Source organism: Hippopotamus amphibius, chromosome 4 (assembly GCF_030028045.1).
Source record: "Hippopotamus amphibius kiboko isolate mHipAmp2 chromosome 4, mHipAmp2.hap2, whole genome shotgun sequence".
NCBI lineage: Eukaryota > Metazoa > Chordata > Mammalia > Artiodactyla > Hippopotamidae > Hippopotamus > Hippopotamus amphibius.
In genome coordinates this window covers 111,421,159-111,437,176 of record NC_080189.1, presented here as the reverse complement: position 1 = coordinate 111,437,176, position 16,018 = coordinate 111,421,159, and the positions used below count along the sequence as shown (strand labels likewise).

The 16,018-nt window shown below is 49.0% G+C and overlaps 1 protein-coding gene across 1 annotated transcript in view; it reads left to right on the top strand.

Annotated features, from left to right (window-relative positions):
- Positions 1 to 10,540, top strand: part of IL2RA (interleukin 2 receptor subunit alpha) — a 40,600-nt gene extending 30,060 nt beyond the window's left edge. The window contains exons 3-8 of the mRNA XM_057732436.1: positions 671 to 784; positions 2,742 to 2,963; positions 4,087 to 4,173; positions 4,486 to 4,557; positions 5,717 to 5,783; positions 10,435 to 10,540. Coding sequence (XP_057588419.1) covers positions 671 to 784; positions 2,742 to 2,963; positions 4,087 to 4,173; positions 4,486 to 4,557; positions 5,717 to 5,783; positions 10,435 to 10,459 — 587 coding nt within the window. The 3' untranslated portion in view covers positions 10,460 to 10,540. The remainder of the gene's footprint in view (positions 1 to 670; positions 785 to 2,741; positions 2,964 to 4,086; positions 4,174 to 4,485; positions 4,558 to 5,716; positions 5,784 to 10,434) is intronic.
- Positions 10,541 to 16,018: the final 5,478 nt, after the last annotated feature.

The window sequence follows — 16,018 nt, the reverse complement described above, 5'->3', positions numbered from 1 at the left end:
AATACATCACATCTTCTTTATCCATTCCTCTGCTGATGGGCATTTAGGTGGTGTCCACGTCTTGGCTGTTGTGAGTAGTGCTGCTGTGGACACTGGGGTGCATGTAGAGTTTTCATCTTCTCTGGACACACGACCAGGAGTGGGGCTGCTGGGTCACATGGTGGCTCTATGTTCAGCTTCTGAAGGAGCCTCCACACTGCTCTCCCCAGTGGCTGCACCACTGCCGTTGCTTCAGGGTGGTCTCTCTCTTACTTTTAAATGAACTGCCTCCAGGAAACACAGGAGCAGGTGGGCTGTTGAGCTGACCGCTCCACTCAGCCCCACCCACAGTGCTGATGGGCTGATGGCCACGATGGAGTCCCTTTTGGGGAGACACACATACACAGATAATTCCACCAGAAAAATCTCAGTTCCTCCAGAAACACACTGAGGCCATTGTCATCGTGCACAGGAAGGCGGACTGACAGGCCAGGGCTGGGCTGGCCGTGATCAGGCCCCCTGAGAGCCCCCCAAGGACAGGGTGTGTGGGTTCCTCCTTGTGAGCCCAGCATCCCCCATATTGCTGGCATGTCACAGGCCCTAGAAAGACTCCCTTTTTGAGCGAATGAAGAGCGTTTTCTCTTTTAAACATTTGTGAAGTCCTCTTCTTGACTCCATCCCTGCTCTCCAGCCTCCCCCAGGCACCCAGGAAAACAAGTTACTCCTGGACCTGGAGAACAGAAGGAACGAAAAACCACAGAAATGCAGACCCAAATGCGGCCCACAGACCAAGCAAACCTTCCAGGTAAGAGGGGACCCATTCCCTTGCAGGTACATGACATGTCCCGCTGTCCTCTTTCCTAAGCATGGCGTGTGCAGAAGAACCGTTCCACAGTGTTTGCAGGCTGTTTGCTCACTATTTCAAGCAGCTCTTACAGCAGCTGAGCTGGGTTCTGGGCTTCCTCCCGGTTTGGGAACTGGCCAAATAGAACTCAGCTCAGTTCAACTCTACTCAACTCAACTCAACTCAACTCAACTCAACTCAATTCAAGAAGCACATCTGGGGACTCACTGTACCAGGCACTGCTGCCAGAGCATACAAACCTGAGTAAATGGTCGTCCCTGCCCTCAGAAAGATGCTCTGTGTTTTCCCCTTAAATACAAAGCAATGAACTCCAAGCAAAGCAATTGACTTCCAGACACTGCTTACAGGAGAGAGTTGTGAAGTGGGCAGGGCCACTCTGGTGCATCTGGAGTCTGGGAACAAACATCTTCCAGCTCATGGACTGTGGACCAGCAAGTTGCTGCCCCAACTTCCCGAAATTAATAATATTGAAGTCAAACCATAACGTCAGGAAGAAAGAGAGCCCATTAGGAACACCTGAGCTTTGGGGAGGCGGGGGGGGGGGGGGGGGGCGGGGGAGACTGGCTGACCGTACAAGACCCCATGGTCCTACACTAATTTTATAAACTTACAAAGAACTTTACGACCTCGTATATGATCTCATTCGAATCTGAGAACCCAGTGAGTCTGGGAGCAGGAAATACTACTTCAATTCACTGAAGAAACTGAGACGCAGAGACATTTAGAGACGGCTAAACGCACGTGACAGGACTGAAATAAGGCCTCCGGTCCTGAATTAGACCAGGGATCTTGCTACTGATTATTTAAACTATTTTGAATTTATTTTTGGCTGCTATTAGTTAAAAAAATAAAAACCCAACGACTAATCCAGGGGCTATGCTGCCGCCTGCTGTTCCAGCCCTTCTCACTCTGACTCTGCACTGGAACAAGGTTTCAGAACACACGTCCCTGTTTGTTCTTCTCTGTTTCTCCCAATCACCCTCCACAATTACTGAAAGTTTTCTCGAAAAGTCAATGTTTACTGCCCTTACTCAAGAGATAACCAGTTGACTCTGGCTAAGGGAGACTTCACAGATTGTCTTCATTTGGAGGTTTTCCCTTGAAAGAAGCAAACCCAATTCAAACAGGTTTGGATGGTTATGAACTTTGCTGACTGTAAAGGCAGTTTGACTCTGAGACTGAAACACATGTTCAGATGTGATTTACAAGATGCTGCAAGGAGCAGACCACTTGGGACAGGACCACTTGGCCTCCTGCTGCATAGGGTTATAAAGGGCCCACCTGGGGCAAGCTTCAGGCATGGCTTGATCGGGAATCAGGCTCCATTCCATCAAGACCGTCACGGTGTTCCCCTCCTCCTGGCTTTGGATTTGTCCTCAGTCTTTCTGCCCTGGTCCCAAGATGACCACCAGCTGCAATTGAGGATGTGCTTTGTCACTTAGCAGTGGAAATACAGGTGGTCTCCACATTTCATTTGCCCAGATTGGCTTGAGCCTGTCCTTAGCCCTAAACTGAGACCACCCTTCCCACACCTGTCCACTTCTCAAACTTCTCACCATCAGCAAAAGTAATTGCTCATTTCTCTGCATTCCCAGAGCAAGCATCTGTTTCTCAGCTGTCACCCTCACCACGTTCTGCCTGCATGTGCTTCCTTACCAGGTCCACTGTCTGCTCCTTGCAGGGGGACTGGGTCTTTATGCCTTTTCACAAAGTGCCTGTAGCAAAGGTCCTGACACATAGATGTTATCAGTACTTGGAAGGAAGGAAGGATGGAGGGAGGGTGGGAGGGAGGGGACAAAGTAAAGAGTAAGAACCATGGTCCCGTCTCTAGGAAGAGGCAACCTGGCCTCATGATGTCTCCCCAACTTGGCTTTGGAATTTCCTTTCCCTCTTCCAGGCCACTGCGAGGAGCCTCCACCATGGGAACATGAACGTGAACCTTTGAAGAGAATTTACCACTTCTCACTGGGGCAGACAGTTCACTACCAGTGCATGCAGGGGTTCAGGGCCATGCAGGGTGGTTCTACCGAGAGCATCTGCAAGATGATCCATGGGAAGATGAGGTGGACCTGGCCCAACCTCAAGTGCATAAGTGAAGGGGAGGACAGTCAGTTTCCAGGTACGGAGCTGCCCCCACCCCCAGGGCCACCACCTTGCCGCTTCTGCCAGGTGGACCAGGCTGGAACCCCTGACCACTTGCTACGTGACCTCGGGCAAGCAAACCTCTTCCTCTCTCGGAGCCTCTGCTTTCTCTCATTCTAGAAAACAGGCTAGATAAACTCTAAGGTCTCTGGGACCCGAGGTCCCCTGTACCCTGATGGGGATAAATAGGAGATGGAAGAGAAAGAAAGGTCTTCCAAAGCCCCCCAGGGGCTACCTCGCTGGTGATCCTGCTGTCCCCTTTTCTAGCTGATCCTGAAATTTCCCATCTGCCTCCAAGCCACCAAGACTTCCTCATTCAAAAAGGAAAGTCTGCCTGCCATGCTTGCGGATACATAATGTGAGTCCATTATCCGTGCCGTGCTACACCATCAGCACGCCCCTCCTCTTGTGTGAGCCCCCCCTGAACTTTGCCAAAGTGCAAATGTGCAGGGAGGGCACTTTTCAAGCACACACAGGCACACGTATGCACGCTCACTCATGCACACAGACAAGCCACCTACGTTGAGGTCTTCTGCTATTTTCATTCTGAAATCGTCTATTTCTACAATCAAAAGTCACTTCCATTTGACCCTGAGTGTTAATGGTTTCTTTGCTCACCCCCATTTCCCAGACCCCACGTTTCCCTCTCGGCTCTTCTAGGGAGGCTGCTGTGTTTCTTTCCCATAGCCTGACCCCCGTGAGCCACCTGCCCGCCAGGCGTGTCCATGAGCAACGGGGAACCTGTCACAGAGAAAAGCTCTCCTTCTGTGCATTTCTATTTCATTTAATGGTTCAGTGGCGTTTGTATTATGATGACCTGTTTCCAAGCCGCAGAAGGAAACCAGAGCTGAGTAGGAAGCCTTGGGAGAAAGCTGCTCAGAGTTCCATGGAGAGCCAGGGTCAGGGTCACAAAATTCCTCCCTCCTGCTCTTCTGGGGCCACTGAGCCACTTCGCTGTGACCCTGATGGGGAACTGAGAACCGAGTCTCACACCTCAGCTAATGTGTCTGGGGTCAGCTGAGGAGGCCAGGGAGTGGGTGGACAGGAGACCCCCCAGTCCCCACCTTCTGCTCCACAAGCATCCTTACTCTCTCCTCCAGGTGACGAGGAGCCTCAGGAGAGCATGGACGCTCCACCTGAGAGTGAAACTTCCTTCGCCTTAACAACGAGGACAGCAGGTACCGCAGGTACAGCTGCAGTTTCTTGGAAGATAAAAGCTTTGCTGTTAAACCATGATGCAGGAAAGGGGAGGAGTTGGCCTGAAGCTGCCCGTAGGTGCTAGATCACACACCTGCGTGCGACCTCCCTGTTCCCAAACACGGCCAGTGTCTGGGGAGAGACAAGACGGAGGGCGGCACCTCGGGGCAGAAGAAGAAATGTTCAAATGTTGGCCCAGGGCTCCCCTGGTCTCTGCTAGCTCTCCGCTGGCCTCTGAGCCCCCAGCCCCATGCAGCCCCACAACCAGCATTAGCTAGCGCCTTCCTCTCTCTTCTGCACAGATTTCCAAACACCCACAGACGTGGCTGATACCATGGATACGTTCATATTTACAACCGAGTATCAGATCGCAGGTGGGTAGTGACAAAAGGTACACTAGACAGAGACTGGGGGACGTTTGCTTGGTGGGTTGGTGAGTTGCTTGGTTAGTTAGCATAAACTAACTCTTTATACTATATAATGTTTATAAAAGTCAAAGATGAATCCAGATAGTAACATGACTCAGAATCGCGGGCATCGGTTGCAGTGAGTTGGGAGTGAGGTCTCAAACCAGCCTCGACCAGTGCCTCCCAACCAGGTCCTAGAGGAAGAAATACCCACCATGTGTGTGTGAGGTGGGGCCACAGTGTAGCCAGGGGAAGAGAGAAAAAGCATGCCATAAACACTCAGGGGGTTTCCTGGTGGGAGGCGGAAAAGGGCTTTGAGAAAAAAGAAAACAAAAATAAAAACTGAGCTCTTAGAAACAGAGTTTACCGCTGGTGACCAGGGGCTGGAGGTGGGGCAAACGGGAAGACCTGTGTCAAAGGGCACGAACTTCCAGTCAGAAGAGGAGTAAGTCTGGGGATGGAATGTGGAAGCTGCGATTCTAGCTAACAATCCTGTATTGTAGACTTGAAAGTTGCTAAGAGTAAATCTTCAATGTTCTTGGCACAAAAAAGAAATGGTAATTACATTTTGCAATATGTAAGTGTATCAAAGCAACACACTGTACACCTTAAACTTACACAATGTTACATGTCAACTACATCTCATAAAGGTGGGGCGGGAGAAAAACAGGCTTTGCTGAGGCATGTCTAAGACAGATAGACAGATGGCCAGATGGCCAACTTGACAGCTCCAGGACCACAGGGAAGCAGCATCTGGGAAGTAGGAACATTTTCGGGAGATGCTAAGTGTTTAGCATGTATCTTTATCTTTATCTTTTGACATTTCTTTTACCCATCGCGGGCCTCCCTCACCGCCTCTTTAACTGAGGCCGGGCCTCCGAACCTTTCTGAAGGTGCTCATCAGCTGCTCCCCCCAGGAAGGGTGGAGCCCCCTGAGGAAAGGCTTGCGCCCTTCCAGTCCACACCCCACACCCTGGTGCTGGAGCCTCCGGGCAGCCCTGCTCAGAGGGAGCGGCGACCTGAAGAGGGGCGGCTCGGAGGGGCTCGGGGGCACAGCCCCATGGGGGCGGGCTTCCTCTGCCCCGGGCCCCACCCCTGACCCGCCTCTCCGTCCCCCCGTCCGCAGTGGCCGGCTGTGTCCTGCTGCTCATCAGCATCCTCCTCCTGAGCGGCCTCACCTGGCAGCGGAGATGGTGAGTCCAGGGGCGCGCGGAAGCCCCGCCCACGCTGGGGGGAGGGGAGCGCCGCGCAGGACTGCGCCCTTCCTCCCTGACCACCCGCGGTGTGGGGAGCCGCAGAGGGGGAGCTGGGCAGGGCGGGCATCCTCGGAGTCAACGCACAGAGCTACAGCCGCAGGGAAATGCGAGAGCCAAGGAGCCGAACGTCCCCTGAGCGCCCGCTGTATGCCAGGGTCCATGCTTATCTTGCGAACATTACGGCAACTGGAAACCTTTGCTACAGCTCAGGCAGGTTAAGCACCGTGGACCAGGATGCACAGCAGAGGCCCGAACCGGAGCCTGTGTCTGGCGCCCAGGTTCTCTTTGCCCCCGTCACCTGGCAGCATACGCCCTGGTCCTCTCCTGCGCCCCCCACCCCCACTGCAGACACTCACACTGGAGCCCCCCTGACCAGGAACCTGACCCGCGTGACCCACGTGTGGAGTCATTTGTATTAACTCGGGCTCTCAACCCCCGCTGCGGAGGAGAACCAACTGCATAGATTTTTAAAATACCAATGCTTGCGTGGACCCCAGACACCAGGACTTTTTTTAATTTTCGATTGAGATAAAATTCTTCATTTTAACCATTTTCAAGTGCGTAATTCAATGGTTTTTATCAATGTTGTGTATAATGCCACCACTATCTAATTCTAAAACATTCCATCACCCCGGAAAGAAACCCCACATTTCCCAATTCCCCATCCCCCCACTCCCGGGCCACCACTACTCTTTGTTCCATCTCTATGGATTTGCCTGTTCTAGACATTTCACTAAATGGGACCATGTACGTGCTATGTGACCTTTTGCTACTGAGACCGTAGTACTTTTTAAAAGCTCCTGAGACGCATCTAATACATACACATCCAGTTTAGATAACCCTGTGCTGGAGCTGTGCTTCTGAAACATGAGTGCATCACCATGGAGGGCAGGAGGGCACTCTTTTTTAAACTGAAGTATAGTTTGTTTACAATGTTTCAGGTGTACAGTAAAGGGATTCAATTATACATATACATATATATCCATTCTTTTCCAGATTCTTTTCCATTATAGGTTATTACAAGATATTGAATATAGTTCCCTGGGCTACGCAGTAGGTTTTCATTGTTTATCTACATTATATATAGTAGTGTGTATCTGTTAATCCCAAATTCCTAATTCCCAGTGGGCTTCTTAAAGCAGAGCCTGCTGGCCCACCCCCAGAGTCTCTGATTCAGCAGGGCTAGGGTGGGACCTGAAAATTTACATTGCTAACAAAAGCCCAGGTGATGCCCGTGCTCCGGCTCCAGGGACCACACTCTGAGAGTCACTGCACGAACAGCGCTGAGAATCAAGAGAGTGAAATCATTTCACACACACACACACACACACACACACACACACACACACACACGAGTCAGCCTCTCCCTCCCTTTAGACAGGGGGCTAGGGAGGCCTAGCATGTCACCCTCCCCACCTCCCAGGGTATCCCCTACCCCGCCCCCACAATGCACTCTGCCAGTCCTGGTGTAAACCCCCCAGAAGACCCTGAGAGGACAGAATCACCCCCCCAAGAACCAAAGCCCTTGGACCCTGCCGCCCGCGGAGCCAGGGAGAAAGCAGCAGATTCCTTCCTTTCTGATGTTGATCTTCTGGCCCGCGATGAGTTCCTGGTTTTCCTCGTGTGAGTTAAAAAGCACAAATGATTGCAATGCAAAGGAGATGCTGTCTTAGGGTTGTTCCTTCAGGAATTATTCGCACGCCCGGCAGCCTCCCAGTCCCTCTACGTGTTAGCTGATTCCCCAGGCATTTCTGTAGGATTCCCTGAGATGCTACAGGTGAAGTGCCCCAGACGTTGTCTTTCCTCCACCCTCACTGACAGGACCTAATACCTGTTAAGGATCTTTGTATTTGGGAGTGTAAAGACCCAAACATTCGGACACAAAGAGATGAGGCTATCTGGGATGGGAAAGATTTGGACTTGATGTTGGGAAACAAAGAACTGCCTGAAACTATATGAGATCCCAAGGTCTCCCAGAATTGCAGTCTTCGGAGAGACCTGTACAGACACCTCAAACTGACCCAGAGAGCTGGCCCAAGAGCCTTCCAAGAATCAAATGTCATCAGATGGCGCCCTCTTGTGGCATAAAAGAAATATTACATTTGATTTTTAAAAAAATTTTTTTAAACTCTTTATTGGAATATAATTGCTTTACACTCTTGTACCAGCTTATGAGGTACACCAAAGTGAATCAGCTGTATTTATACACATATCCCCATAGCCCCTCCCTCCCACGACTCCCCCACCCCTCCCTGTCCCAGTCCCAGCCCTCTAAGGCATCACCCATCATCGAGTTGATCTCCCTTTGTTATGTAGCAACTTCCCACTACCTATCTATTTTACAGTTGGTAGTGTATATATGTCTATGCTACTCTCTCACTTCGTCCAGTGATGAGCTAGAGCTGACTTACACCAGCTCCTGAGAGCCCGAAGTTAGACGTTCTGGAATTTTGCGAACTGCTTTTAAGCATAACCGTTGTTAAAAATTAAAGTATATAAACTCACAGTTAACTAAATTACATTAAAAACAAAGTTAATAAATATTCACAATTAATCACTTTCTAATTATTTTACTGCATTTTACTACTTTATTCTCAGGGCTATTTGCATCTGCCTGTTTGCATGGAGGAAGCAGTATCTATATGATGATTTTATTCTGCACACCTCTCCCCAGCTCTGTATTCAGGGTAGCCTGAGACTGGGGGTGGTGGGAGTTTTTACACCATGAAAACGGGCAGACTTTCTCAGAGAGCTGGTTGTTAAACAGCTGCCAGCACACCAGTTCTTGGAGCCTCGCCCGCCGGCAGCTCCAAGCAAGGCAGAGGTAACCAGATGTTGCCACGGGCTTAGGAAGGGCTGCGAAAGTCTAGGATTGTACTGTCCGACAGGGTTGGCACTAGCCACGTGTGGATATTTGAGTCGAAACTTAAATACAATTAAGAATTCGGTCTACGCATTGCACTAGCCACATTTCAGGTATTTGATAGACACACGTGGCCACCTTTTTGGTACAAAACACGCCCATCACCACAGAAAGCTCTAATGGTACAGCGTCAGCTGAAAACTAGGAGTTTTCAATCCATGAAAATCCCCCAGCACGGCTAGCTGCTATTAGTATTCCTTTTATGCGGCTCTTGTCTTTGTATAGTTCCAAATTTTTTTTCAAGACTATCTCCTATGTAGATGTTGGTCAAAGGGGACAGACTTGCAGTTAGAAGATGAGTAAGTTCTGAGGAATCTGATACGCAGCTTAGCTGATTATAATCAACAACATTGAATTACATGCCTCAAAGCTGCTAAGAGACTAGATCTTAAATGTTCTCACCACCAAAAAGAAATGAGTTATGTAGTGTGATGGAAGTGTTAGCTTAACACGACAGTGGTCATTACATCACAACGTATAGATATATTAAATCAACACATGGTACACAAACTTCCGCAATGTTCTATGTCAAGTATATCTCAATTTTAAAACGACTATGAGAATATCTCCTATGCACTAGGCTCTTGCTAGGGGCCTAAGGATAAATACGAATGACCCCTGCTCTCAGGAGCTTACAGACCAGTGGAGGAGAAGAGACAAAAAAAAAAATAGAGACTTTAAATGTAATTTGTTAAAGCGTAAGATTGAGGTGCTATAGGGACGAAGAGAAAGGACACAATCCTACATGGGGATGCCCAGAAGGCTTTCAGAGCTGACGCCTGTGGCCAGATAAAGAACAGCAGGAGAGGCTGCGAGGCGGAGGGGCAGGAGGAGAAGTAAAGTGGCCTGAAGGGCACCAGGACGTCGGGGAGGATCTAGCAGTTCTAAACACCGGGGTGTAAAGTGCATGGGGCAGTGATGCTGCGGGGATGGCCAGGGACCAAGTCCCGGAGCATCGGGCCAGGCTGAGGAGCTCGGGCCCTATCCTGAGGGCAACAGGGAGCCACAGAAGCTCGCTCAGGCGATAAATGGTACCACCAGCCCTCTGAATGGTCCGGCCACAACAGAGGCTGGCTTTAAGGTGGGTAATGGTAATGGTGGTGGCAGTTTGATTATGTTACGATGGAGTAAACCCACCCGGGGGACGAGGAGAGCGTGAACTAGGTCAGCGGGCATAACTTAAAAAGGAGGAAAAGAACTGAGAGACACATAAAGGAGGCAGGTTCGCAGGACTCGGAGGCTGATCGGAGGTGAGGGTTAAGGAAGAGGGTTGACTCTGGGATGACGCCAGGTGTTCGCGTGTGATGGGAACTGTCGTCACCACACACGAGGATGAGGGTCGCGTACCCCGTGGGGAGCAGCCCCTTCCCTGAGGCCCACCCAGCCTCCACGCCTGTAACTGTCCGGGTCTCGGGCTCTTTCTCAGCCCCAGTCGCCGTGCAATGATTGGATCATCACGCTGTGAGGACCGCGGGGCTGCCGGTCTTGACCTCTAGACGGATGGTCAGCATGTGGGAAGGTTGCAGTATCTGGGGGTGGGATGTAAAGTTAGCAGGTCAGTGGGGGCTTCCGTTGAAATGCTCCACCCACATGAGTTTAGGGTGGGGACCACATTCTTCTTGGTGCACATCACGCCCATGACTGTGACTTGTTCTGTCGCCACAGGAAGAAGAATAGAAGGACCATCTAGAAAACCAAGGGCGGTAAGAAGCCAAGAGCAGCCCACAGACATCATGGACCACAATCAAAAACCAAAGCAGCTAAACACTCATCCAAGAGGCATCTCCTGATCCCGTGGGTTCTGGAAAGCTCTGAAGTCACATCACAGGACACCAGGCAACTGCAACCCCATCTGAAGCCAGCTCTGTAGTATCAGCGAGTGAGCCTGACCTGCATCTAGGCAGTAAGTCCAAGGTCACCGGAGGAACGGGGAGGAACAGCCAAGAACTCTTGGTCCTACTTCCACGTGTATGTGTTCATTAAAGCACGACCGGCATGGAACTCTCTTCACACCACGTACAGTACAAAGAAGGGTAGCTTCATGCTAAGTTCACGCTGACTTTGCAGTTTAGAAATCCCAAGGAAAACCCTAGTGCTGATGTAAATAGACACACACTCTCTGCCCTATGTAACTGGACCTTGTTCCTTGGTCCACCTAGGTCCTTTCCCAGCCTCTGGTGGACTAGCCCATTCTCCTGGTCACATCCTTTAATGAACGCCCCCTAAGAACTCTGGACTGGTAACTAGGAATCCTTCTGAACTTAGAAACTAGCACCCCACCCCCAACTGAACCTTCAGTTTTGAGTTTCTGAAGAACACAGTCCCTGGGTAACACCAAGAAAGGCAACCAAGCCCTTGTAGCTGTAGAGCTTCAGGGTTTGAATGGATTTCACTGGAGTTGATGTCGGGAGAAGAGGGATAAGCTAGCGCCCAGGTAATGGAGTAGAGCTGGCAGAAAGCTTCAGCTGTACGTGACTGATGGGCCTCTCCAAGAGTTAGTTTCTCTGGGATTGCTATAAATGACGGTCTGCACTTGGCCTGCACGAATTTCATGTTTACAGACAGACACACAATGTGTAAATGTGTACATTTCCAAGGAAGCGTCATAAAAACGCTGGTAAGGGAGCAATACATTCAATGTTTCTGGAAGGAAAGGGAAGGAAGGAAGGAAGGAAGGGAGGGAGGGAGGGAGGGAGGGAGGGCGAGCATGTAATTAGGGACGAGGTCACACCAGGAATCCTCAAACTGTCAGCACAATTTGTTAAGGAAATCAAAATCACCTGGAGGCCTTGTTGAAACAAGGAAGGCTGGGCCCACTTCCAGAGCTTCTGAGTCAGCGGGTCTGGGGTGGGGCCTGAGAATTTACATTTCTAACAGGTCACAGGTGATGCTGATGAGGCTGGTCTGGGGACCACACTTTAAGAATCACAGGGTTTATGCCTCTCCAGGCCCGCCGACCCTCAACTCCCACTCGAGAAATCAGCCTCAGGGGCTGAGATTTCAGTACAAATTCAGACTGTTGCCTAAGATCTCAATTCTCATTTAGATGTCCTAGTCGAGCAAAATCACACGATGAAGGAGGTGGATGAAAACTTGCAATCGGCAGCCAGTTTTCATTTCTGAAAGGGCGGGAAAATGTTATGAAAAAAACTGGGCAGGTGTCAGCAGGACCAAACCCAGACTAAAGAACCGTTTTTTGTCCTTTCCGTGACTGACCAAGTACCATCAGATTCCATTGTCAGTACTCCCCCGCATATACGTTTTCTGGGGAAACTAATGTTAAAAGGAATTTGAGACCAGAAAAAAAAAGTGTTTGTTTATCTCACTTGAGTAAAATTGGGTTGTCATTACTCATTATGGGGGAGGGAGGTCTATGAGAGCAAACATTTTTCATAACACAGGTGACCCCCGAACAACACGGGTTTGGACTACACAAGTCTGCTTACTTGTGGATTGTTTTAGATAGTAAATACTACAGTGCCACACGATCCATGGCTGGTTGAATCCACGGATGCAGAACCAGGGATGCAGAGGAACCAGAGACACATAGGAGAACTGGGTGTGGAAGGCTGACAGTAACTTACACGTGGATTTTTTACTGCATGGAGGGTCGTTGCTCCCAACTCCTGGGTTAAGTGTCAGTTGTGATTAAGATGTTATTTTCCTTTTTCACTGTTATTCTCTTGCAAGAGTATGGGTGGAGTTTTCCAGAAGCTACATGATATGTGATGATGTCATCGCTCTGGTGTTAACATATAATGAGTTTATTACTGTTGTTTGTAGAAGAATTAATAAATAATACTTTTTAAATTAACTTTTAGTGTCTAAGCGTGGTATCACTAGATGTAACTACATAAACAAAAGGTTTGGGGGAGCCTCAATGCTTTTTAATAATGTAAAGAGGTCCTGACAGATGGCTAACAAGCATATTATCATTGGTCATTTCAGAAATGCAAATCAGGTACATGTACATACGATGGAATATTAGCCATAAAAAGAATGAAACAATGCCAGCAACATGGATGGACCTAAAGATGATCACACTAAGTGAAGTAAGCCAGACAGAAAGACAAATATGTGATATCACTTAAATGTGGAATCTAAAAAACGATACAAATGAATTTATTTACAAAACAGGAACAGACTCACAGACATAGAAAACAAACTTATGGTTACCAAAGGTGGGGAGGGATACATTAGGAGTTTGGGATTAAAATATACACACTGCTACTATATATAAAATGGATAACCAACAAGGACCTACTGTATAGCACAGGGAACTATACTCAATATCTTGTAATAACCTATAATGGAAGAGAATGTAAAAAAGAATATATATACGTGTGTGTGTATATATATATGTGTGTGTATATATATATATACACACACATATATATATATAACTGGTACTTCCCTGGTGGCACAGTGGTTAAGAATCCACCTGCCAATGCAGGGGACTCAGGTTCAATCCCTGGTCCGGGAAGATCCCACATACCATAGAACAACTAAGCCCATGAGCCACAACTACTGAGCCCGCATCCTGCAACTACTGAAGTCCGCATGCCTAGAGCCCGTGCTCCGCAACGAGCGAAGCCCAAGCACTGAGAAGCCCAGGTACTGCAACAAAAAAGCAGCCCCGGCTGGCCACAACTAGAGAAAGCCCGTGCGCAGAAACGAAGCCCCAACTCAGCCAATTAATTAATGAATTAATTATTTTTTAAAACCGAATCACTTTGTTGTACACCTGAAACTAACACAACATTGTAAATCAACTATATTTCAATAAAAAAAATTTTTATAAAGAAATGCAAATCAAAACCACGGTGAAATGATACCACTTCATACACACTAAGATGACTTTAAGGGAAACAAAGGGGAAATAACAAATGTCCACAAGGATGTGGAGAAACAGGAACCCACGTACATTGCAGGAGGGAATGTGAAATGCTGCAGCCCCTGTGGTGGCCGCACCTCAAAAGTAGAGCGTGGAATTACCACACGGCCCTGCAGTTCCACCCCTGGGTATGTTATGCAGCAAAGAAGAAAACCCGTGTCCACACAGAAACTCGCCCATGACTGTTTATAACAGCCTTGCAGCCAAAGAGCCGAGAGATGGAAACAACCCAGAACGCCCACCGACGGCTGAGCAGATAAGCAAATCGGGCTCCCTCCAGACACCATGACATGACTCAAGTCCTGATAGAGGCTGCTGCACAGAGGAGCCTAAAGGACATTCTGCTGCGTGAAAGGAGCCAGACACAAAGGCCGCATGCTGTGTGAGCCCTTTTACAGGAAATGTACAGAACAGGCAGCTCCCAAGACACAGAAAGCAAATGAGCGGTTACCAGGCCTGCGGAGAGTGATTCCATAGTGGGTCCTGGGTGGTAAATTCGGCAGCGTGGTGAGAACACTCAGACCCCCGGACTGGATACGTGTTTCCTTTAGTTTAATTTTTATTTTATGTTGGAGTACACTTGATTTACAATGTTGCGTTAGTTTCAGGTGTATGGCAAAGGGATTCAGTTATACAGATACATGTATCCACTCTTTTTCAGATCCTTTTCCAAAATAGGTTGTTACAGAATAGCGAGTGGAGTTCCCTGTGCTTGTATGTTACATGGATTTCCCCTCAATTAAAACAAAAAGAGGTCCTGAGAGTGAATCTTCGAGCACTGCTGCTTCAGTTCCTGAGTCTCAAAGAAGGATTCCCTGCTCACGTTGGAGGGCCTGGGTCTTCCTGAAGTTTTTATGGTGACCTACTTTCTATATAGTATTCTATTAAGTGACTTATTATGAGACTCTTACTAGGTTTTTTTTTTCAAAACCTAAACTGAACATATTACTAAAGTCTACTGAAGATGCTAATTCAATATGTTGTTGAGAACTATGAAATTTGCATAGCTTCCAGGAAGAATGCTGTTCTTGATAAGTTACTAGAACTGCCTTGGGTTGCTTTCGGTTTTTAATTGCTGGCATCCTCTCAGCTAAATTTTAAATTACTGTCAGTCCTTCTCATGGAGGGGTTGTGTGTGACGGCCCCCGACATGTGCTCGTGCTGATCAGTTCAGCTGGTTGTGGGGTTTCTGACTTACCTACAGTGGGTAGCGATAGATCTTCGCATCAGCTGTGTCGTGGGCGTATACTTTTCAAATTACTAGGTTTTAAAGCCTCAATGTGTTCTTGTTTACAGACACGCATTAGGACCACCAGTGTCCAGGCTGGCATAGGAACTTGGAAGCCATCACTCCCCTGCTAACAAGAAAAACCCTGAGCAAACTGAACACCAGCGACTCTTCTCAGAGCCGTCAGAGCACTGGCGTCACAGGGCAGACCTCTGTCCCCAAACTGAAGTGACAGAGAAGTGGACACAGAGAATCACAGCCTCCTGGCACAGAGGCCCAGGAGCAGACACTGGGGCAGGGAAGCCTAAACCCACAATTGCCAGAGGCTCGGTGTGGACACGTCTGGGAGGTACAACCTCCAGGGGCCGGTCCTAGGAGCCCCTACACCTCCAAGAGTTTTACCTCCAGGGTGTGAACCAGGTCCTCAGGGAGAAGGTCAGAGAAAAGTCCCTAATGCTTGCGGCAGGGCGACGGGGAAGGGACCAACATTGAAAGACACCAACATTCTGCTCTCCTAACAAGGCCTGTCCTCGGGAGAGACTACTTCCCTACGCATCCTGGGCTTTACCTGAACCTAACGCACCAGAAGGGAGGGAAATGCCCAGCTCTGAGCTGCTCTACCTTCCACACGGGGGAAGGGAAGGATCAACTCCAGGCCCCTGGAGTCCTACCCCACCTGAGGGGTGAGCAGAGAAGCATGGCCCCAGGCTCTCACGGAGACTTAACCCCTATGTGTCAGACAGTAGAGCAATTCCTCCCCCACACCTCACCACATCTGCAGGGCTGCTGTATGAGAACAGGGAAACACAGCCCAAAGACCCCCACGTCTCAGATCCTCTTTAAGAAAAAGTCTCTAGGGAAACCCAGAGAAAACCCAGGGAAAAGCAGGCGGATAGAAACACCACCACCACAGTCAATTTCAGCCTCTGACAGCCACAGGGAAACACAGCCTAATTCCTACACAGACAAATGCAGCCTCACACCAAAGGCCTACTTACCTCGGTTCCTTTTACCTAGTACATCATGTCCAGCTTTCAACAAAAAAATTACAAGGCATGCTGGGGAACTCCCTGGCGGCCCAGTGGTTAGGACTCTGCACTTTCCCTGCCCAGGGCCAAGGATCTGTC